Below are 19,292 nucleotides of genomic sequence, written 5' to 3'. Positions count from 1 at the left end.
CGCCAACGCACTTCCTGGAACTATTTGAAGTCTACACGAATCACGTGACAACCAAACATTTCGAACTTCCGTTGTCGCAACTCTCTCTCTATATGGCTCTGAACCCATCATAACGCATAGTCGGACAGGACACACAAGGAACAACACAAGCCAGTCAGTCAACGAGAGACAGGTATGGCAAGGAGCCCAAATAATCCAAAAGTAGCCTTCTCTAAATGGAAGTATATACAATACTTTTTCCTTCAAGAAATTAAAGAAACAATAAAAGGAAATATCAAAAGTTCCCAAAAATCTATCGTGTTATTTGCATTGATCCACTATATAAACATAATATCTACATACATGGCATTTGATTGGAGGCACTTTGTCCCACAGCAACATTTTTTTTAGATGTGTGTACAATGTTTCATGTTTCTGTTAATAATGTATTGTATTAAGTGTCCATTTCATTATAATATTCAGATTTATCATAAATAATTGAACATGCACATGTATTTTAAGTTCCTTTAAAGAGGGGTAGAGGTGGGGTCACATTTGAGCATTTAAAATTAAATTTTACTTGAAAGTAGCGCAATAGTTACTTTCTTAAGTAACTAGTTACTTTTAAAATTTGTAACTTAGTAACTAATTTAGTTACTTTTTGGAAGAAGTAACTAGTAACTGTAACTAATTACTTTTTAAAAGTAACTTGCCCAACACTGTTTATTTGTATCTTCTCTCTCTGACAAGATCTTTGGTTTATAAGGGGGGAAAAAAACAAGTAGTTTCCTTAAGTGTAGTTCCATGTAAGTCTAATGACAGCTGTGATTTTATCTGTTTCGAGAGTCCTTGTTCAACTCGCTCGGCTGCATTTTTCAGCGAACATGTAAAGAAGAGCACCTCCTGCACGTAGTATATTCGTTTTGTTTTAGTATGATCGGTGGCTGAAAGTTGGCTGGATTCAGTTCGGTAAGCAGTTTGGGGTTTTGATTTATTTGCGAATGCATTTAAAGCCCTGTTTCAATTGAGAAATTAATAATTGAAGTAGAAGTAGGAACTGTATAGCTCGTTACCATTTCGTTTTTAATAGCTTTTACCTGTGTTTTTTTGTTGTTGTATGTTTAATTCTAGAATAAATAAAGAGCTAATTTATATGAAATAATTAGTAATAGTTTTGATGGCTGAAGTTTAAATATTCTATCAAATTAATGTTTAAATATTAATAAACTGCACTGTGCCATCTTCAGATAGATTCATATATAGTGTAATGTGCACTACTTTTTAAACTTTGAGGTTGGTATGTTTAATATCGTTAAAGAAGTATATTATGCTCACAGAGGCTACACGTATTGTGAAATATATACAATTCAATTTAAGATTTCAGTTTTCTATTGTAATATATTTCAAAATGTAGATTATTTTCAGCAGTCATTTGCTCGGCTCTTCAGTGTCACATCTTTCAGAAATCTTTCCATGTAGAAAACAATTGTGCTGCTTAATATTTTTGTGGAAACCTAATTTTTTTGTTTAATTGAACATGAAAATCCTTGTACTCAAAGCTATAAAATTACAAAATGCTTGGAAAAATGTTTTAGTTTCTTGTACAGAATCATTGTATTAGGGTAACTTTAACATCTTTAGAGAGTTCACTCCTAGAAAGAATGGTGTAATGACAGTGTTTCCTATTTTTAATGTATAGGACAGTAAATTTGTCACCTTGGAATTATAAGGTTTTATCTGCATTCTGAGCAGTTGCGAGATACCGTGCTTCAAAGTTTTTGCATTCCATATAGTGTTATGTGATGTGAGGAACAAGTCTCTTTCATAGTTTTCATTTCAAATAGGGGACCCAAATGGAACCTGTTTTGTAAAATAATCCATCCATGTTGTATTCCTAAATCAGGATGATGGAGAACAGAGTGTTAAAGCGCTCGGAGGACTGTAAAGATCCTCCTCAGCTCTTTACATACTATCAAGGTGACATCAACACTGCAGTGGATGAGCACTTTTTCCGTGCCCTGAATAAAGCAACCACACCAAAAGACCTCAGTACTAAAGCCAAGGACAGCAATAGGACTCCCAAAGCTGGTGCGTTAATCCGTCTGTCTATCTATCTATCTATCTATCTATCCATACATCTATGTGTCTGTTTGTGTCTAATACATTTCTTTTCCCAGATGTACCATCATCATCATCATGGGCTTCTTCTGGTCTAACATGGCCTAAGTCCACACACACTTCCGGTTCTTCAAAGCTGACCCAGTTGACGTCCATGGAACCTACACCTCCATCCCAGGGAGTTATTGTGAATCCCTCAGTACTATCATCATCATCATCCTCATCCCTCTGGCCATGCCCATCCAGACAGGGCACGGCCTTCGAACTGCCTCATATAATCTACCAACAGCCCATGGCTGCTGAGAGCAGTGCCAACTCTTACCTGAACCTGCTACAAATGGATCGGCCAACAGGGGGCATCATGATCTCGCCCTACTCAAAATCAGATACCAGACCAGAGTGGAATTCTGGGACAGCCTTTAAGGATGGAAGCAGGATCAGCCTAGATTCAGGTATGCCATTGCTAACTGTTTGCTCACAAATGAATCTAATGCAAGTGCACAGGAAATCAATTGTTAAATAAGAAATATAATGAACAGTCAGCTAGTAATTATTGTTATGGTATTGTAATTATAATGCTATGGTCGGCTACTTAAATGCAATAAATACACTATTTATACTACAAAATGGCATAGAACAGTGCAAATTACACACATTGGGATGCACCTAAGGTGCTCCTTTGAGTAATTAAGTACTTTATGACTGTTAAAAAAATATGTTTTATATAGTATGAATTAATCTATTTAAAGGGATAGTTAACCCACAAATGAACATTCTGTCATCGTTTACTCATCCTCAAGTTATTCAAACCTGTATGAGTTTTCTTCTGTTGCACATTAAAGAATATATTTTGAAGAATGTGGGTAATCACAGGAGTGGCTGGCCCCCATTGATTTCTATAGTATGGAAACAAAAACTATTCTATGGTCGGTGGGGACCAAAAACTCTTTAGTTAGCCACATTTTTGAAAATAACTTATTTTGTGTTCAGTAGAAGAAATTAATTCATACAGGTTTGGAACAACTTAAGGGTGAATAAATGATGACAGAATTTACATTTTTGGGTGTAGTATCCCTTTAAACCAAGTACATCTGGGTACTTTTCGTCTGCTGTTTTATGAATAATGTGAATTGGTCAATTCTATTCTGTTCTAATTGCAGTACATAAAATAAGGGTTTGTGAATGTGGTGATAAGTTATTGATTTGTGATCATCTTGTGTTTTTCAGGTGTGCCTGTCTCAGAAATAACTAAGGATTTGTACTGGTATTGAAGAAGTGATTTCTGGCTCTGTGATGAAAATATATTTTCAGCAGAGGACTGCCTGTGTTTACATTATTATAAGCTTAAGAATTCTTTGCTTTTAGAACATCTGGCATAGTGATTCAAACCATTATATTCATGGTATCAAACATTCCTCAGAGATGAATGGCGATTAATTGCTTATTTTAGCCATGAGCATGTGAAGGATCTTGTAGTAGAATACCTGATTGAAAATAATTTACTTCTCGTAGCTATTTAATGGGTGAATGAGGAAGTAAAGTCTATTTATATGATTTGTAATACAATTATAGTTTTACCAAACTTTCTTTGTGTATATTATTCTGTATTTTGAAAGTTAATATTATTACTATAGCAATTCAAAAACTATAGTCATTTGTCAGGAAAATATATTCTATATAGTTATTTTTAGTTAAACTTTCTCTCTTAAAAGTTGCCCATACCTTGGGGATGAAAAAAAAAAACTTCAAGCAGTGTCAACTCTCTAAGTCAGGTTACACAGAAGGCCAAGTAAAGCTAATGCAATGGCAAAAGTGAACTGACATGAGCAAACCAAAAATAAATGTTTCTGAAATCGTGCAAATATTATTGGACTTCTTCTTTAAAAACTTGTTTGCAAAACTTGCTTTACACTTTCCCCCTCAAGCTGTGATGTATTTCCCTGTCACAAACCTTCACTTTTGATGTACGAGTATGACAGAACAGCTAAAGGCTTTGCACAATTATGATGAATTTCCTCAATTATTCTCAAGAATAGTATAGTCTATTTTCAGTATGAATACACAGGTGACCTGTTTAATAAATCCTACATGAAAATGATCCTTTTGTTCATACTTTACACATTTAGACATTTGATTTTCTTCAGGTCTGCAGTTATAAACTTTCCCTTTTTCCCCGTAAGAGCGGGGCATTTGTAAAATGTAAAAAGACCATTACAAAAATATAAAGAAAAAAAGTCTGCTCTCTGCATCTACTGCTCAAAGCATTGATTTTTATTTAAAGGGGACATTTATTTGAGGATAAAGACTCAACCATGCGTCCAATGGACTAATACTTCCACCCAAAAATGTGTATTACTGCTAATTACAGTTTGGGAGAGTGATAAAAATATATTTTCATTTGGTTAAACTTCACATTTACTTAAATAATTTTACGTCACTCGAAGTCTGAGTGAAACTGGATATTCAGTGTGCAGGCTGCAATGTAATTATGAACACAGAAACTTGGATTAAGAAAGCAAATACAAGGACAGTTTTATGGCTGACTGAATAATGTTGAATGCACTTCTCATCTCTAGATCACAGCAAAAAGTAGTAGATTATACTGGACCAGATGGTAGAACTTGTCTTTTTAGCAAGCTCACTATTTGATTATTGATGCCTTGGCACATTTTAAGTTCTCTCCCATCTGCCCTAATTTTCCTGTTCTCTTGTGGAGTAAATAAATCAGGTTGATGCCAAAACAAGAGGACAACAGGGGCACATTCAGTCTAAATCTGTCATGTGTGATATTCAGCACATTTGCGGAACAACCATGAGAAACAATATGCACACCCACTTTGTTGCACGACTGAGGCAAGACACCGAACCCCCAACTGCTCCCCGGGCGCCGCAGCACATGGCTGTCCACCACTCCTGGGGTGTGTTCACAGTGTGTGTGTGTGTGTGTGTGTGCATTCGGAGATTAAATCCAGAGCACAAATTCCGAATATGGGTCACTATACTCGGCCACACCTCATTTCACTTCACTATTAAATGGACTTTGGAGCCACATATTTCCAATCTTCAAACAATGTCTGAATCCTCTGGAGATGTGTGAGATATTCTAATATGTCAGTCTTTATTAATAGTTCCTTTCTAGACAAAATAGCTAAAGACACTCCACCTCATTAAATTGCATATGGGTTTCGTGGCATGCTACTTTCATTTTTATTCCTTTAACTAATAACTACTTTTATATCACTTATATTTATTAAAATACAGTAGTGACTAGTTATTTTATTTTCACTGACTAAAAGTTAATAATCTGGTAGTTATGTTATATTACAGGTAGGCCTACAGGAAGTTGTTATTATACATGATTAGTATTTTGACCAGAAGCGACAGTTTAAAGGCAAATTATATGCATGTAATATTAGAATGGCTATTTATAGTTCAATTATTATATATAGGCCTATTTTTTTTTTCATTCAACTATAAAAGACCTAGTCACTACTGCATTTTTACTAATAATTAAAACAATATGATATAATAATATATTTTATAATAAAATGATGTAATACATATTTTCAAATGGCTTGCCATATTGTCTATGAGATAAGCGTGATTAAGTTGGTGCGTTCATTCTGATTGAACACGGGGAGGGTCGCGTTCAGCTGAGGTGGGGGCGACAGTGAACCGGGTCTGTGGGTCTATTATATATGGTATTTAAACAACCTGAGAGTCAAACTAACTTTATCTTTCTTCATCTTCTGCGTTACAGAGTACGGGTGTGCGCTTTTCAGCCTACTATGGTTACTGTCCGCTGTTTTATGTTCCTCAGAGAGTCCTTAGAGAACGGCAGTCAGCTCGACCTGACTCCTGTAGATCAGCCCGGGTTCAGCCGCACGGGATACACTGTAGTGGCAGTGTGTTTGGGAATTATCTTAATTTTCGGTTTCCTAAATAACTTTCTTGTTCTTTTGGTCTTCGCCCGCTTTCATGTCCTGAGGACTCCGATCAACTTAATACTGCTGAACATCAGTGTGAGCGACATGCTCGTTTGTATTTTTGGCACACCTTTAAGTTTCGCCGCGTCTGTGCACGGCCGGTGGCTGACGGGAGTTCATGGCTGCAGGTGGTATGGCTTTGCCAACGCGCTGTTCGGTAAGCTTATATCCAATATATTAATATGTTCTACTGATTACACAATGTGATTACCTTTAACTGGACGTTATAGAAAACAAGCAACATTAACTGGTTTGGGTCTATTTCAAAAGCTGTTAACTCGTGGATCACGTCTGTGTCACGTGGATTCATTAGTTTCAGAGTAGCCTATTATGCTTTTTAAAAGTGCTCCCCTATTATGGATTTTTGAAAATTACCTTACATGCAGTGTGTAACACAACTCTAAGTGAATGAAAACATCCTGCAAAAAAAAATGTAATCCGAAAGTGCACCATGTTATTGGGGCCATTTTCGAAACGAACGTAGACAGAAAATTCGGCGTAGGATCGTAGGATACGACTAATTTTTCAGTGTTCAAATTGCCCCCAAACACTGTTACAATCAGTAACCAAGGGAGCAATTGTAACACTGACCTAATGCATTTAACTTGCATTTAATTATAGTCTTGTCCTAATTAGTGAAATCATATCAATGTTACAATTGCCCCTAGATGTGTAATACTTTTGTAAATAGTCTAATAATGGTTGTTAAAAAATTTTGGGGATAAACTAGGGTTACCAAGGTAAAAAATACATTTGGTTTATTTATTATTGTTGATTATTGCTGGGGGAAATTCCATGAAAATATGCAGAAATGTTCTCAGGATGTTACGTAGTTAAGTGTACAAATACTTCTTGATTTCTTAAGCCCTTTTCACACTGCATGTCGGACCCGGAACATTGCCGGGTCGCCTTCTGTGTGAAAGCAAACACGTCCCGGGATTGATTCCGGCACTGAACCCGACCTAGTAACATTGCCGAGTTCAACCCGGGACGAGCGCTGTGTGAACAAAAGCCAGATCTAATGCCGTGTTGAAGTGATGATCGCGCGACTCTTTTACTGGCTGTTTTGAAGAAAGATCAACGTTCGCGACAAAAAAAATATGTGCAAACTGTAATGAAGCAGAGATCAGATAGTTCCTCCGCGTTAACGCCGAGGTCGTTAGCTTGCTTCAGTGAAAGTACTGTATAATGTGCCTAAAGTTTTCGACTCGTACGGTACATTACACGTCACGCCCTGATGTCACGTGTCATTACGGGATCTTTAAGGGTTGTGTGTGAAAGCCATAGACAGTAAAAGAAATGGACACAGCGACCCCATTGTATTCAACGTAGACAAGTGAAGTCAGTTAGAAGCACTTAATTCCTGGGGGTCGGGCGTACTGCGCAGACTCAAACTGAGCTTGATGACGTAGATGTCACGTGAGCAACCTGTAAGTCTTCTAACCGCTGTGCCAAGAGAAATCTGAATCACCCACTTAATCTTCCAGAGAAGGCGATCGTGAACAGGAGCAAATTTTGGTAAGTATTCTGATTAATTATCTCCCTTGACTTCATGCCTCCGCGTCCCCCGATTGCCTCATAGACAGTAAAAGATTGCCTGCGAGCTTCTCCTCCTGTCCATATGGTAATTTCTCTACTGTGCGACAGATAGTCGCTGGTTATGATGCAATCGTTAGCCTATTTTATTTATTTTTTTACAAAAACTGCTTCTACAGGACCATAACGTAAGATACAAGGGAATGGAGCCTTTTATACATTGTCGTGTTTCTTTAGAAATAATCAGTGGACAAATGGAGTCTTTAAACGTCTCAGATGTAAAGTTATTTGCTGTCAAAGTGACGCCAAAATGAATGGGAGTCAATGGAATGCTAACAGCAGGTGGGGGTCTGCTAGCCAATGGCGGTGCCCAGGGCTGCTTCAAAAAATATGAAAACCTGCCCCCCTGGTGAAACCACGCACATATCCCGGGTAATCAGTGGCAGTGTGAAAGTGCAAAATCTAGCGGCGACCCGAGAACAATTGCCGGAACACTTTACCCGTGTATTTGCCGGAATGGCAGTGTGAAAGGGGCTTTAGTGAAATTTACCAACCTGTCAAATAGCCATTTTATCTAATGTGAAGTTAAAGGTTTTTTTTACATTAAGTAAAGTAATGTGCACTATAAAACAAACAACAATTAAAAAAAAAATAGTTGATGAACATATAATTTATTTGTCTTTTTATCCAATATCAACAGGCATTGTTTCACTGGTATCCCTTGCTGTGCTGTCTTACGAGCGCTACAGCACCATCCTCTGCTGTTCAAAAGCAGATGTGTCTGACTATAGGAAGGCCTGGCTCTTCATCACGGGCTGCTGGCTGTACTCTCTCATGTGGACAGTGCCGCCACTCTTCGGCTGGAGCAGCTATGGTCTTGAGGGTCCCGGCACCACCTGTTCAGTCCAGTGGAACCAGCCCTCCCCGGAAACACGATCTTACGTCATCTGCCTCTTTGTCTTTTGTCTGCTGCTGCCTCTTCTTCTGATGGTCTACTGCTACGGGAAGATCCTCATTGCCATTCATGGGGTGAGGGAAGAGTGAAAGAGGAAAAGGTTCAAAGAGAGAGAGAGAGGGAGTAGAAGCAATTATTTTGATTAAAGAGGTCTTTTCTAGTAAGGCTCATCAATCTTTCTAGCCAAACGTTAGTTCGCCATAAATTAAGCCATTTTTAAGCCACTGTCTGGAACCAAAGTCTTTCACACAATCATTGTCATCATTATGTATGGCTTCTGTGAATTATATATACAGCAGATTCAGATTTGGGCATTTTAGTATGTAAATGTGCAGATTTTCGTAGGTCTTGTCTCAACAAATGCAAAAAAACAAATATGAATATTTATGCACCCTCAGGCCATCAGAACAGATTTAGAGAAATTTAGCATCACATTTGTTTACAAACAGGCATCTTTTTACTTCAAATATTGTTAATTTATCGACTGGAGTTGTGTGGATTACATGTGAATTATTGTGACGTTTTTATCAGCTGTTTGGACTCTCATTCTGACGGCACCCATTCACTGCACAGGATCCATTGGTGAGCAAGTGATGTAAATCTGTTCCAAAGTTGAAACAAATTGACCTACATCTTGGATGGCCTGAGAGTGGGTACATTCTCAATATGGTGTTCCAATCCAGCCTGGTTGCAGTTATTTTTTGAAAAGCAAACCTCAAAGTGTGTCTCCTCATCTCACAGGTTGCTAAGATCAATCAGACAGCTGCACAGAGGAGGGAAACGCACGTGCTGGTGATGGTGGTTTCCATGGTGTCCTGTTACCTGCTCTGTTGGATGCCGTACGGGGTCATGGCATTGCTTGGCACATTCAGCGTCGGTGTTGTCAGCCCCACAGCCAGCGTCGTGTCATCCATACTAGCAAAGAGCAGCACTGTTCTAAACCCCATCATATATGTTCTGTTCAATAATCAGGTATGTGTTTCTCATAATAATATTTGTATCCAAATTATTCTTATAGAACAGTGTTACTGTCAAATCTATATTTACTGCCAGTTTTACAGGTGCTTTATAGCTTTAGTAAGATGTGGGCCAGAACCTCCAGCCCATCTCACCCTTCATACAGAAGAAGGCGGTGCTCAACGGGACTGTATCCCTATGGGGTCATATGATGCTACTTCTCCGCCAGACAGCCCAGACAAGTTTGGGACCCAGAGGGCTTCAGTACAAAGAGGTAGTAAGACTTTGGTGCTTGTGGTGCATTGTGCTTCATAAAAGCCTGGGATGAACGTTCCAACCATGCAATACCATATTTAGAGGGACAGGAAATGACATTGTTACTGCCATATACATATACAAATATTGTGTTATTAAGAAAGATACTAGTATATCAGTATTTCGATTTACAGTTTTGTGTTTTATAAGTGAAATTTATATATTATTATTTAATGTTTATTATTTATTTTTTCTTCAAATATTGAATGTAATTATTGCCACCAGGTGTCAGTATTTGTTCAGACGTGAAACAATGAAATTTGGGCTTGGCAGCATCCGAAGGTCATGCCTGTGGTGTGCACTGAAGTGAAAAAATAAAAGTATTCAGGTTTTTTAATCATACTATATCAGAATCTTCTTCAAGTATACTGGTCACCTGAACCCTTTTTGTTCAATACAGTGATTTCAGTGATTTCAGTGACACATACATATAAACCAAAAGATTTCTCCAGGGATCTTTTTTTCTTACAGAACTTGGCAAATGGATTTAATAAATCTAGACGTCTGAATATTGCATTTTATTTTCAGTATCATCAAGTGATATATTACCTTAAATTACTGCAATTATTTTTATTAATGGATTAAGACATTTATTTTTTTTATGTATTTTTTATTAATTAATTTTCTGTTCATCATTTTTTATTTTATTAGTTTGTTTTCTTTTGTTTTTGTTGTTTGTTTATATCTTCCTCATTAACCTCAGAAACCTTTGAAATTATTTAGATTTCTATATGACACTTCCTAAAATCTTAAGTCAATAAAGATAGTCTTACATACCAAACGAGAAAGAATATTTAGCAAATCCATATCAACAAAAGGTTAAATCCATCAAAGTAGTTATTAATATAAAATGTGACTTTCTAGGCCTCTTGAAATGGAAACCTTAGGTTACCTGATCTTTACCACTGAATTCTGTTAAAGTGCAATATGGCATGACCTAAGAGATCTCGGAGAACCACAGAAGAGGAATTGTACAGGCTCATTAGTCTGGAAAAGGTTACATGAGGGTGTCTGAAGACGTGGGGCTCCATCAGTCTCCACTGAAGCAGATTGATTACAAATAGAAGATATTCAGCAGAAGTGGTATCATGGCTTTCCTTTTAAAGGTCAGTGTAAGGACATGTCAAAGGACCCTTCAGAAAATTACCCTAGAGAGAAATCTTATGGATCTGCAAGCATACTTATTAAAATATAATTGTTCCAATTTTACAGAACAATGTCAGGAAGTTTATGATCTGACACTTTAAAGAAAGAATGGTCATGCAACATGTTTGTTCCTAAACAGAGGAATAAATCACTATCAGTGCGCATCCTATCTAAAAAATAGTCAGGTCAGAGTCCTGACCTCAATCTCATTGAAATGCTGTGGCATGATTTCTATTCAAGGCCATTTGAGGCATCCCAAAAATATGCAAGACATCCCAAAATATTTATGAAACAGCTTGTGCAGAAAAAAAATGGACCAAAATATTCCCTGATGAGCAGCTATAGGATGTTTTTGACAGTGCTTGGGGTCACAAAAGTTACAAAATAATAAATAGTATTCGCATGAAACATTTTTGTTACTGTAAAATATTGTTAAATGACAGAATTGAATTATTATTGACTTAGATGGAAGCACATGCCGAGAGCCAGCTGACATAAATCAAGATCATTTCAGAAGGTCGAAACTTTTTTTAACTGTTCGTTAGGATAGATGGTGCAGGTTCTATGATTAGCCTTGGCTGATTAAGTTCACAGGAAATATGTGAGGAAGGCTTTCATTAAAAGTGCTCCTTGTTCTCATCACAGAATAACTGGCTCTGAAATTGGCTTGTACCTGACAGAGATAGAGCTGCATAACACATCCTCTAATGAGCCAGCAAACCAGTCGATGAGAAAAGAGCTTCAGCTCTGAGAATGGCATGTTGATCTGAAAAAACAGACCTGAGTTGAAAGGGTTGGGTATGCAACAGTTTAGTTTAAGCTCAATTAAAAATGTAATCAAATCAGAGGCAGATGAATCTTTATTTTAGTATATATTTAAAAAAATGCAACCTCTATAGGTAGGATACATATTGAAAAATATGACTTAAAAATTGTCTGACCATCCAGTGGCCTGGGTTTTTTTTCTTTAAAATAACACAATGCAGTCCGTGTATTTGCTATAATTAAATCGATAATGTTAGAGATGTGTTTATTATATCAAATCCTATTCTCTGTATTCATCTCTCAACTTCATTATCCCATTACAAATCTCATGAACCTCATTGTCATTAATTATACAGGGCAAGGCAAAGGTTTACATGCATGATTACTAATAGACATTAATTTGGCCTGTCATGTCAGATAATCCATGGCAGTATATTTCAATCTCAGCACAGTGGTAAACATGGCTTCAGCAGAAAGGTAATGAATGGACCTCTTATGATTACAAACCACAGTCCTGTGGTTTAATGAAAAGGGGGTTCCTGTTTATATTCCTATAAAAAATTGGCTGTTGCATGCTCCTTTTGTGTTCAGTTCAGCTGCTTTCCTTTTGGTCTAATGTTCACAGAGTTAAAAATTTTTTAGAATGGCATCATCTGATTGAATGGCGTCATTAAGCTGTCATTTTTGCTCTAGAGATCAGTCTTATCCTTGAACTCTGTTTACTGATCGATCGGGTGAAATGAGTGCAAGGCCGAGCACATACGCACATCAGCGCTCAAACCATGAGCCGAGCATCGAGTCTGAAAAATCTATAAACTGACAGTTTTATGGATGTGTCCTTGGTTACCCAGTTTGACTGGGATTCTATTTGTGGAAGATGCTGTGATATTACACAAACCGTGCATGCATGTGTATGTGGTTTGTTTGTTTATATATATATATATATATATATATAACATTTTCTCATATTTTCACTGGCAGTGAGTTTGAGACTGGTTTGTGAATCATTTTGACTCATTGAGAAGAACCGTTTCATAGGAGTCATTTGTCCCTGAATCAGACATCATGGCTCATGTTCTTTGTGGTGTGCTGGAAATTGGAGAAAAATTGAAATTATCTGTCTAAAAGTTTTATAGACTGTTCAAATTTTAAATGGCAAAATATTTTGTCATATTTTCACTAGGTGTGTGGTTAGACACTATTTACAGGGGCTTGAGCCCCAGTGAAATGCCAGCGACCCAGTAAACTTTTACTGATAAATCCTTGGCTGATGCTGGAGAATACTGCATACCAACCTGATATTCATTATCTCTGGTAATATTTCAGCAATAATGTCTGGTTTCTATTAACTGTTTAGAATCAGAGCTAGTGATTCACAGATGAATTACTATTGATATTTTCAGTTAAATGGGTTTGTAAAGAGGTATGAAATATTTTGCAGTTCAGTTTGATTCATTTGGATAGTTCACTCACACACTGAATCGTGTACAGTGGTTTCTCACACTGTAATGGTACACATTATAAGACACAAAAATATGAATGAATGAGGTGATATTTACCTACAGCCCATTGTATGAAACAAACTAACACGTGTACGTCAGGGATGAAACTGCTTGGCTTGTGAATAAGCAACACACTCTGTACTACAGTAACCATTTATATTCAAACATTCAAAACAGTATCATAAATGAGAATGAAAATATGGAAAGACTTTTTCATGGAGTAGCCTAATTATGAAAGGCTAGAAATGTCCCTGAATTGGCCTGACAATTTTTTTTTTCAAGTTTTCCTTTACCAGGAGCTTCACCTAAGTAAAATAAAAGCCTCTGACGATGCCCCATGGTGGGATGGGGCCAGAGCTATATTGAGGCGTCTAACAGCATATGTGCATGATTGTATGTGTGCAAATGTATAAATCCCTATGGATTCGGAGAGGAAGACAGAGTAAGCCAAGCTTTTGAAATATGCATAAATCAAACTCACACAACGCAAGATTTGATTCTCACAGAGCTTACATGTCTTTTTAACCTGCTCTGATTTCCAGAATCTTCTGATGCCCTGACTCAGTGCTTTAATGACACATAGAAGAAAATATGACTATATGCATTTCAGTTTCTGTGGCCAGACACCAAACATCTGAATCTAAAGCACAGATACATATACACATTCATCATTCAAAAAAACAAGCAAACAAAATGTATGTAAGGGGTTTGTAAATAGTCCCCATAACCACAGAAATCACATCCTCCCTGATTCCATGGCAACCAGTGATGGTACAGGCTATCAGCCCCGCCTTTCTTCTACACTCCATCATCGACATCAGAGCCTGCGAGGCACCACTCGCAGCACACAAACACCAAAACAGATGGGAACTGCATGCTCAAATCTGCTTCGGCACACTGCTGTACTGTAAATACAAACATAGATCTGCAACTATACTTTCTAGTATCTGTGGGTTTGCCAGTGTTATGTAAGAAGTCAATTGTAAGTTGCTTTGAGTAAAAGTGTCTGCAAAATGATTAAATGTAAATGCAAGTCATATTAGGACTATATCTCACAAAGCAGCCAATAAAATTATTTGAAGAAGTCGGTGCTCACCGAGCCGTGCTTTCTTCTATAGAATGCAAGTTGACAGAGTTAAAGTGACCATGCATGGCTGCACAAAGCTGGGGTTGTATAGCCGGCTTTACATGTGATTCAGTCCAGACTCACCCTCGTCTGATTCCCTTACATTCATTATTTTCATTTGCAGTACAATTTTCTGAGTGCTGCTCTCAGAAACAGATTTTTAAACAGCTGATCAGCACTGAGCTGTCCATCATAACTTTACTTCTCCATCTCATTTCCTTTCTTTAGTATCTATAATTTTTCTGTCCCACATCACTCTTCCATATCAGTTGTTTTGTGCTTCCAGCCAGGTCATGTCACCTTCCTTACCACCGAAAGTAGTGCTCTTTTAATGATATGAATGTTAATGAATGCAGAGTCTTTAGCACATTTCCCAGGGGCAAATAATCTTGTCTCACTGGGTTTATTGGGAACGAAAGCCCAGTTCATTCAAAATTCATTTCAGGTTATGAAATATTTACATGATTTGATGGCCTTAGCCTGGGAAATGATGATGTAACCATCCTAGATTCACCCAAGGAGCTTATACAGACATGTTTAGTCCTTTCACACTTGAACTAGTTAACAGTGGGTCATTCTAAACCGAATCAGAAACAGAACTCTGGGTTATCTCACTTCAGAGTTCGCGCTACTCATAATTTACTTCGAATTAATAATTAATCCTATTTATAAGCAAAGGAAAAGGGAACAAAAAAAATCAGGAAACAAGGAAAAGCTAATTAAGAGTCCATGAAAACCATTATAAATCAACATTCCCTTCATGGGAACTCATAACATGTTCTCTACTTGACACTATATGGAAGGCCATCAGCATGACCGGTGTCTAAAGGATGTGTGAAAACACTCCAATACATTGGACCGCACAGTCCGTGACGTCATTAACAGAATGCCCGGAAGTATAAAATGACATCTGTTAAGCACGTCATCAACTTCTTTGTCTTTAGGAGCTGTTTGTTTGTGTACGTGTAGGAAACACTCTGCAAATCATTTAATGTAGTGCAGTGGTTCCCAACCTTTTTCAACTCGCGGCCCACACAACCAAACACATATGTTTGCGCGGCCCACTTCAAAAAAATTAACTGACCCCGCTATTGTTGGGTTAATAACTTAGTACTCAGAAGCTAGATTTTAAACTGTATTTATTGAATAAACATGGACAAAAAAAAAAAAAAACTATCGCGATTTTTTTGATCAATTTTGCAATTGTGACACACACCGATATGCTTTTACAGTCATAAATGCATTCAGGATTAATTTTAAACATATTTCCAAAAGAAAACCAATCAGAGCTTTATCAAAAAGTTGTAACATCTCTAGAACAGACATAAGTCAAAATTATCACTATAGTGAAGATGTAAAAAAATGTATAGACTTGTGGCAAAAAAAAAAAAAAATCCTGTATACAGGGACTTTTTTTTCTTTTTGCCATGCATTCTTCATAGAGCTCATTAATTGTAGCGGTGCCTCAGGTGTTTGCAGTGTGTATACAGTAGGCTATGTGTTTGCAGTCAGCAGTGAGAGCGCATAAATATAACGCGAAAGCACATTAAAATAATGCACGAGTGCGAATCTCTCTGTTCGCACGCAGATTTCCTTTGCTCGTTCACACTTAAAACGTGTCTCCTCTCACTTAAACTGCATCCTGTTCACTAACAAATTCACTCTATGCTCATGTGTTGGACATGAATTATTTTCGCACATTTTTATTTCTAGCCTTTTACCGCAGTGAGAACGCTCTGATCCGTCAACATTGGCTCAGAAAAAAGGCGCATCACAGACAGTGTGTGAACCTGGAGTTAGGCATATGCGCAGTCTCTGTTCTCGCGCTAGGCGCAATGCATTCTGATTGGATCAGATAGCATACTACGGGAGGTCAGGGCCACGGAAAACTGTGCTATAAAGCGATTTAGAAATCGCGCACGCTCAAATCGTGATTTTAGGACGTTTCCTTTTAATCGCACAGCCCTAGAATGGACTGCAAATGAACAGAAAATAATTGGCGGCCCACCTGCAATACCACCGCGGCCCACTAGGGGGCCGCGGCCCACAGGTTGAAAACCACTGATGTAGTGCATTCCTCTGTATGATGGATGATTAATGCATGAGTGAGGAGCGTGCACTTTTAGTTTTTGAGGAAACTCAATGCTCTCATTGAGAAGATTTGCTTTGATACTTGTGGATTCATGTGACTCGTGTTGTGTGAGTGGGTGAGAAACATGCACATTCAGCTCTCAAGGGAGTTTAATGCACTCATTGCGCTTCTTTCTTTGTGAAGTAGCATGGATGGAGTGCATTTTGCTCATGAGGAGGTAGCATGCACTCATTATATGCATTTGCTGGACTACCGAGAGGGAAGGTAGCAAGCCTGATTTTTCTTTGCTTCAGCTTTTACCCGAGATTGTAGTGTTTGCATGAGAGCCTATAGGTTGATTCTCTTTTTAGGCTCCCTATTCGGGAAGTAATTTTGTCAAAGATGTACCGGTTGAGTCGAGTTTTCTTTGATAAGATCTTCCCCTGAGTGTGAGCTCTTTCCCTTCTAATATTTCTGGTAGCAGGGTTGGGCTTCCTCCCCACTTTTAGGGCTTTAAGTAGGTGGTCCCCTCAGGTTTCCTTTTGATATGTTAGGCTGCCTCCCCTGATTTAAGAGTATTTTCAAGTAGGCGGTCCCCCGCTGTCTCCCCTTGGCTGAATGGGATGTCCCTCCTTGAAATACTAGTGCTGGTTGGGTTCCCCATTTTCCCCAAGTTATTTAAAGGAGCCATCTGTCATGTCTGGCAAAAAAATCAAGTCATACTCCACATTCCATACCAGATGGGGGCAGTATGCCTCAATAAAGTGAATTGGTCTACTCTAGGGTAACAAACGAGAACGGCATAGTCTCTATGCTCCGCCCCTACCTTCACAACAACCCTACAGCCATAGCCGAAGCCTAAGAGGACGTTTTGCCTTCAGAGGAACGTTGGGTGATGTCAAGTGATTTTGAAACATGACATCTTCAAGGTACTATCCTTCACCTTTACCAGTGAATATGTTCCTATTCGTTTTGTTCATATTACATTTTGAGTTGTATATTCACATTATTTGAATTAAATTAATTTCACAGACAGCATTCTGTCAACATCATTGGTCAACATCAGACAGCTGATGTTGACCAAGCTAGCGCCAACCAACGTAACCAGAGCTGCCAACTCTCAAGCATTCACCGTGAGACACACGCAATTGACTCTTTTCACACGCTTTCACGCCATACATCAATTTTCTCACGCACAGAAAAACCACGAAGCAAAGAGGACACGGAGACCAACAGACTAGACAGAGCAGGTTAGTTATGATATAAAAAAAATGGGTAAATTATAGCTAGCTAATTATCAAACGCAGCTACGGTTAGCCATCGCTAACATTAGCACGTTTATCGAACAGCCTTCGATTTCTATGTTATAACTTCCCGAAAAAAAAATACACAAACATATAAAACAAACGTCTAGCAAAATACTAACAGCATCTAACTTACCAATCCAAAAGAAATGTTGCAAGTTCATAGTGCGAACTACGGGGGAGCTAGGGGGAGCTCGGCTCCCCTAAATAAGACATGGGCTCCCCTGAAAACGAGAAATGTGAAATTTTGGGGGGTCTCAAAAATATTGACAATGTGAATATTTTGAAGTGCAATTTCAGTTGTGTAATGTTATCATGATGGATTATTAAGTGAAAAATAGCAAAAATATTATGCATTCATGCATGACGGCGATTAAAACCTAATTTACTTCAATAAAGATTACTATACATGCTATTCTTGTAATGAGCATCAAGGTGTGGGGGCGCTGCGCTGCAAATTCTACACATGTCTTATATCCACTTCACATATTCTTAGAAAAAAAATAAACGTTGGAGGCCATTTATCACGCGCAAAGTCATCTGCAGTTATAGCATCATAGCCATGGCAAAAAGAAAACAAGGCAGTTTAATTAATTTTGGTTTTACCAAGAAATTGTGTAGTGATGACGTTCATAGCACGACTGATTCACCTGCTGCAAGCACTGTCCCGCCGCTCCCACTGTGATAACGCAAGAAGCTGAAGAAAAGTTTCTGGCTGAAGATGGTAACAGCTCGTCAGAGGCCGGACACCCCTCTTGCTCCAAATCCTCTCTCCCGTTAAACTGGAATAGCCAGCAGTGGCGAGACTGGATGAGCCGATATAAATGGCTGTTTGTTAAGGATGGAAGCTTGGGGTGCATCGCTTGTAGAGACGCAAAAAAAAAAACACCTTCCGTCTGAAAAGGTACCTGGCACGCACTTGCCTGAGGAGTGGATTAATGGGGGAATAAGCAGCGCTGCTCAGAACAAGTTGCAAAAAATAAAAAATAAAATAAACACATACATAGGCTTTTTATGAGCGGCTGTTTGTTTGCTGTTAGACAAGATCAATTTGTGTCGATAAAGTATAATAGTGCATATACAGTTGTAGCTGTTATGTATCTTTGTAAGTAAGTCCTTTTTTGAGGCACACGCAAACACATCCCCCCCCCCCCCCCCAGGTAGGCTCCCCCAAAGGTCACGGTATAGTTCGAACACTGTGCAAGTTCGAAGTCGAACCTCATTTCTTTCAGGTCCATCAGTTGTCTCCAGCAATTGAAAGCAGTGGCCGATGTTTACTCTGGTTCGGCTCCTTTTCTTATCGGATTTGATTTGTGATTCCGAGCACGGTTGTTTCCCTGTAGTGGGTGGTATTCTCTTGCCAAGGGCTTCAGTCATCCTTCCACTCTCTTCCCTGAACTGAAATGAACTAGACAGCACCTTTAAGCTGTCTGAATCATCACAGGATTAACCCCCCCCCCCCCCCCCCCAATTAGTGTATGTTTGTCACTATTTTTTGGAGCTCTCTCACCAAGTCTACAGGAAAACTCAGC

The 19,292-nt window shown here is 38.3% G+C and overlaps 2 protein-coding genes across 5 annotated transcripts; both read left to right on the top strand.

The window, feature by feature from the left end:
- Nucleotides 1-93: 93 nt before the first annotated feature.
- On the top strand, nucleotides 94-4,217 carry LOC128021169 (transcription cofactor vestigial-like protein 1). 2 transcript variants are annotated; one of them, XM_052608171.1, is made up of 4 exons: nucleotides 94-172; nucleotides 1,883-2,067; nucleotides 2,157-2,549; nucleotides 3,325-4,217. In XM_052608171.1, the coding sequence occupies exons 2-4, from the start codon at nucleotides 1,884-1,886 to the stop codon at nucleotides 3,366-3,368; spliced, it is 621 nt and encodes a 206-aa protein (XP_052464131.1). In that variant the 5' UTR covers nucleotides 94-172; nucleotide 1,883; the 3' UTR covers nucleotides 3,369-4,217. The 2 variants fall into 2 exon arrangements, with proteins under 2 accessions (XP_052464131.1, XP_052464130.1); XM_052608170.1 differs by lacking the exon at nucleotides 94-172 and adding an exon at nucleotides 705-948.
- A 1,503-nt stretch (nucleotides 4,218-5,720) lies between these two features.
- On the top strand, nucleotides 5,721-10,188 carry LOC128021666 (pinopsin). 3 transcript variants are annotated; one of them, XM_052608978.1, is made up of 5 exons: nucleotides 5,733-5,776; nucleotides 5,858-6,240; nucleotides 8,320-8,648; nucleotides 9,316-9,546; nucleotides 9,628-10,188. In XM_052608978.1, the coding sequence occupies exons 2-5, from the start codon at nucleotides 5,886-5,888 to the stop codon at nucleotides 9,844-9,846; spliced, it is 1,134 nt and encodes a 377-aa protein (XP_052464938.1). In that variant the 5' UTR covers nucleotides 5,733-5,776; nucleotides 5,858-5,885; the 3' UTR covers nucleotides 9,847-10,188. The 3 variants fall into 3 exon arrangements, with proteins under 3 accessions (XP_052464939.1, XP_052464937.1, XP_052464938.1); XM_052608979.1 differs by having other exon boundaries at nucleotides 5,721-6,240; nucleotides 9,636-10,188; XM_052608977.1 differs by having other exon boundaries at nucleotides 5,721-6,240.
- Nucleotides 10,189-19,292: the final 9,104 nt, after the last annotated feature.

The sequence above is a fragment of the Carassius gibelio genome, chromosome A10, assembly GCF_023724105.1.
Source record: "Carassius gibelio isolate Cgi1373 ecotype wild population from Czech Republic chromosome A10, carGib1.2-hapl.c, whole genome shotgun sequence".
In the NCBI taxonomy this organism is placed as follows: Eukaryota; Metazoa; Chordata; class Actinopteri; order Cypriniformes; family Cyprinidae; genus Carassius; species Carassius gibelio.
This window is presented reverse-complemented; position numbering and strand designations above follow the sequence as displayed.

Coding starts and splice junctions, on each gene's coding strand:
- LOC128021169 (XM_052608171.1), top strand. CDS start 1,884: ATGATGGAGAACAGAGTGTTAAAGCGCTCGGAGGACTGTAAAGATCCT. Junction 2,068..2,156: donor CAATAGGACTCCCAAAGCTG/GTGCGTTAATCC, acceptor TTCTTTTCCCAG/ATGTACCATCATCATCATCA. Junction 2,550..3,324: donor CAGGATCAGCCTAGATTCAG/GTATGCCATTGC, acceptor TGTGTTTTTCAG/GTGTGCCTGTCTCAGAAATA.
- LOC128021666 (XM_052608977.1), top strand. CDS start 5,796: ATGGTATTTAAACAACCTGAGAGTCAAACTAACTTTATCTTTCTTCAT. Junction 6,241..8,319: donor CTTTGCCAACGCGCTGTTCG/GTAAGCTTATAT, acceptor CAATATCAACAG/GCATTGTTTCACTGGTATCC. Junction 9,547..9,627: donor ATGTTCTGTTCAATAATCAG/GTATGTGTTTCT, acceptor ATTTACTGCCAG/TTTTACAGGTGCTTTATAGC.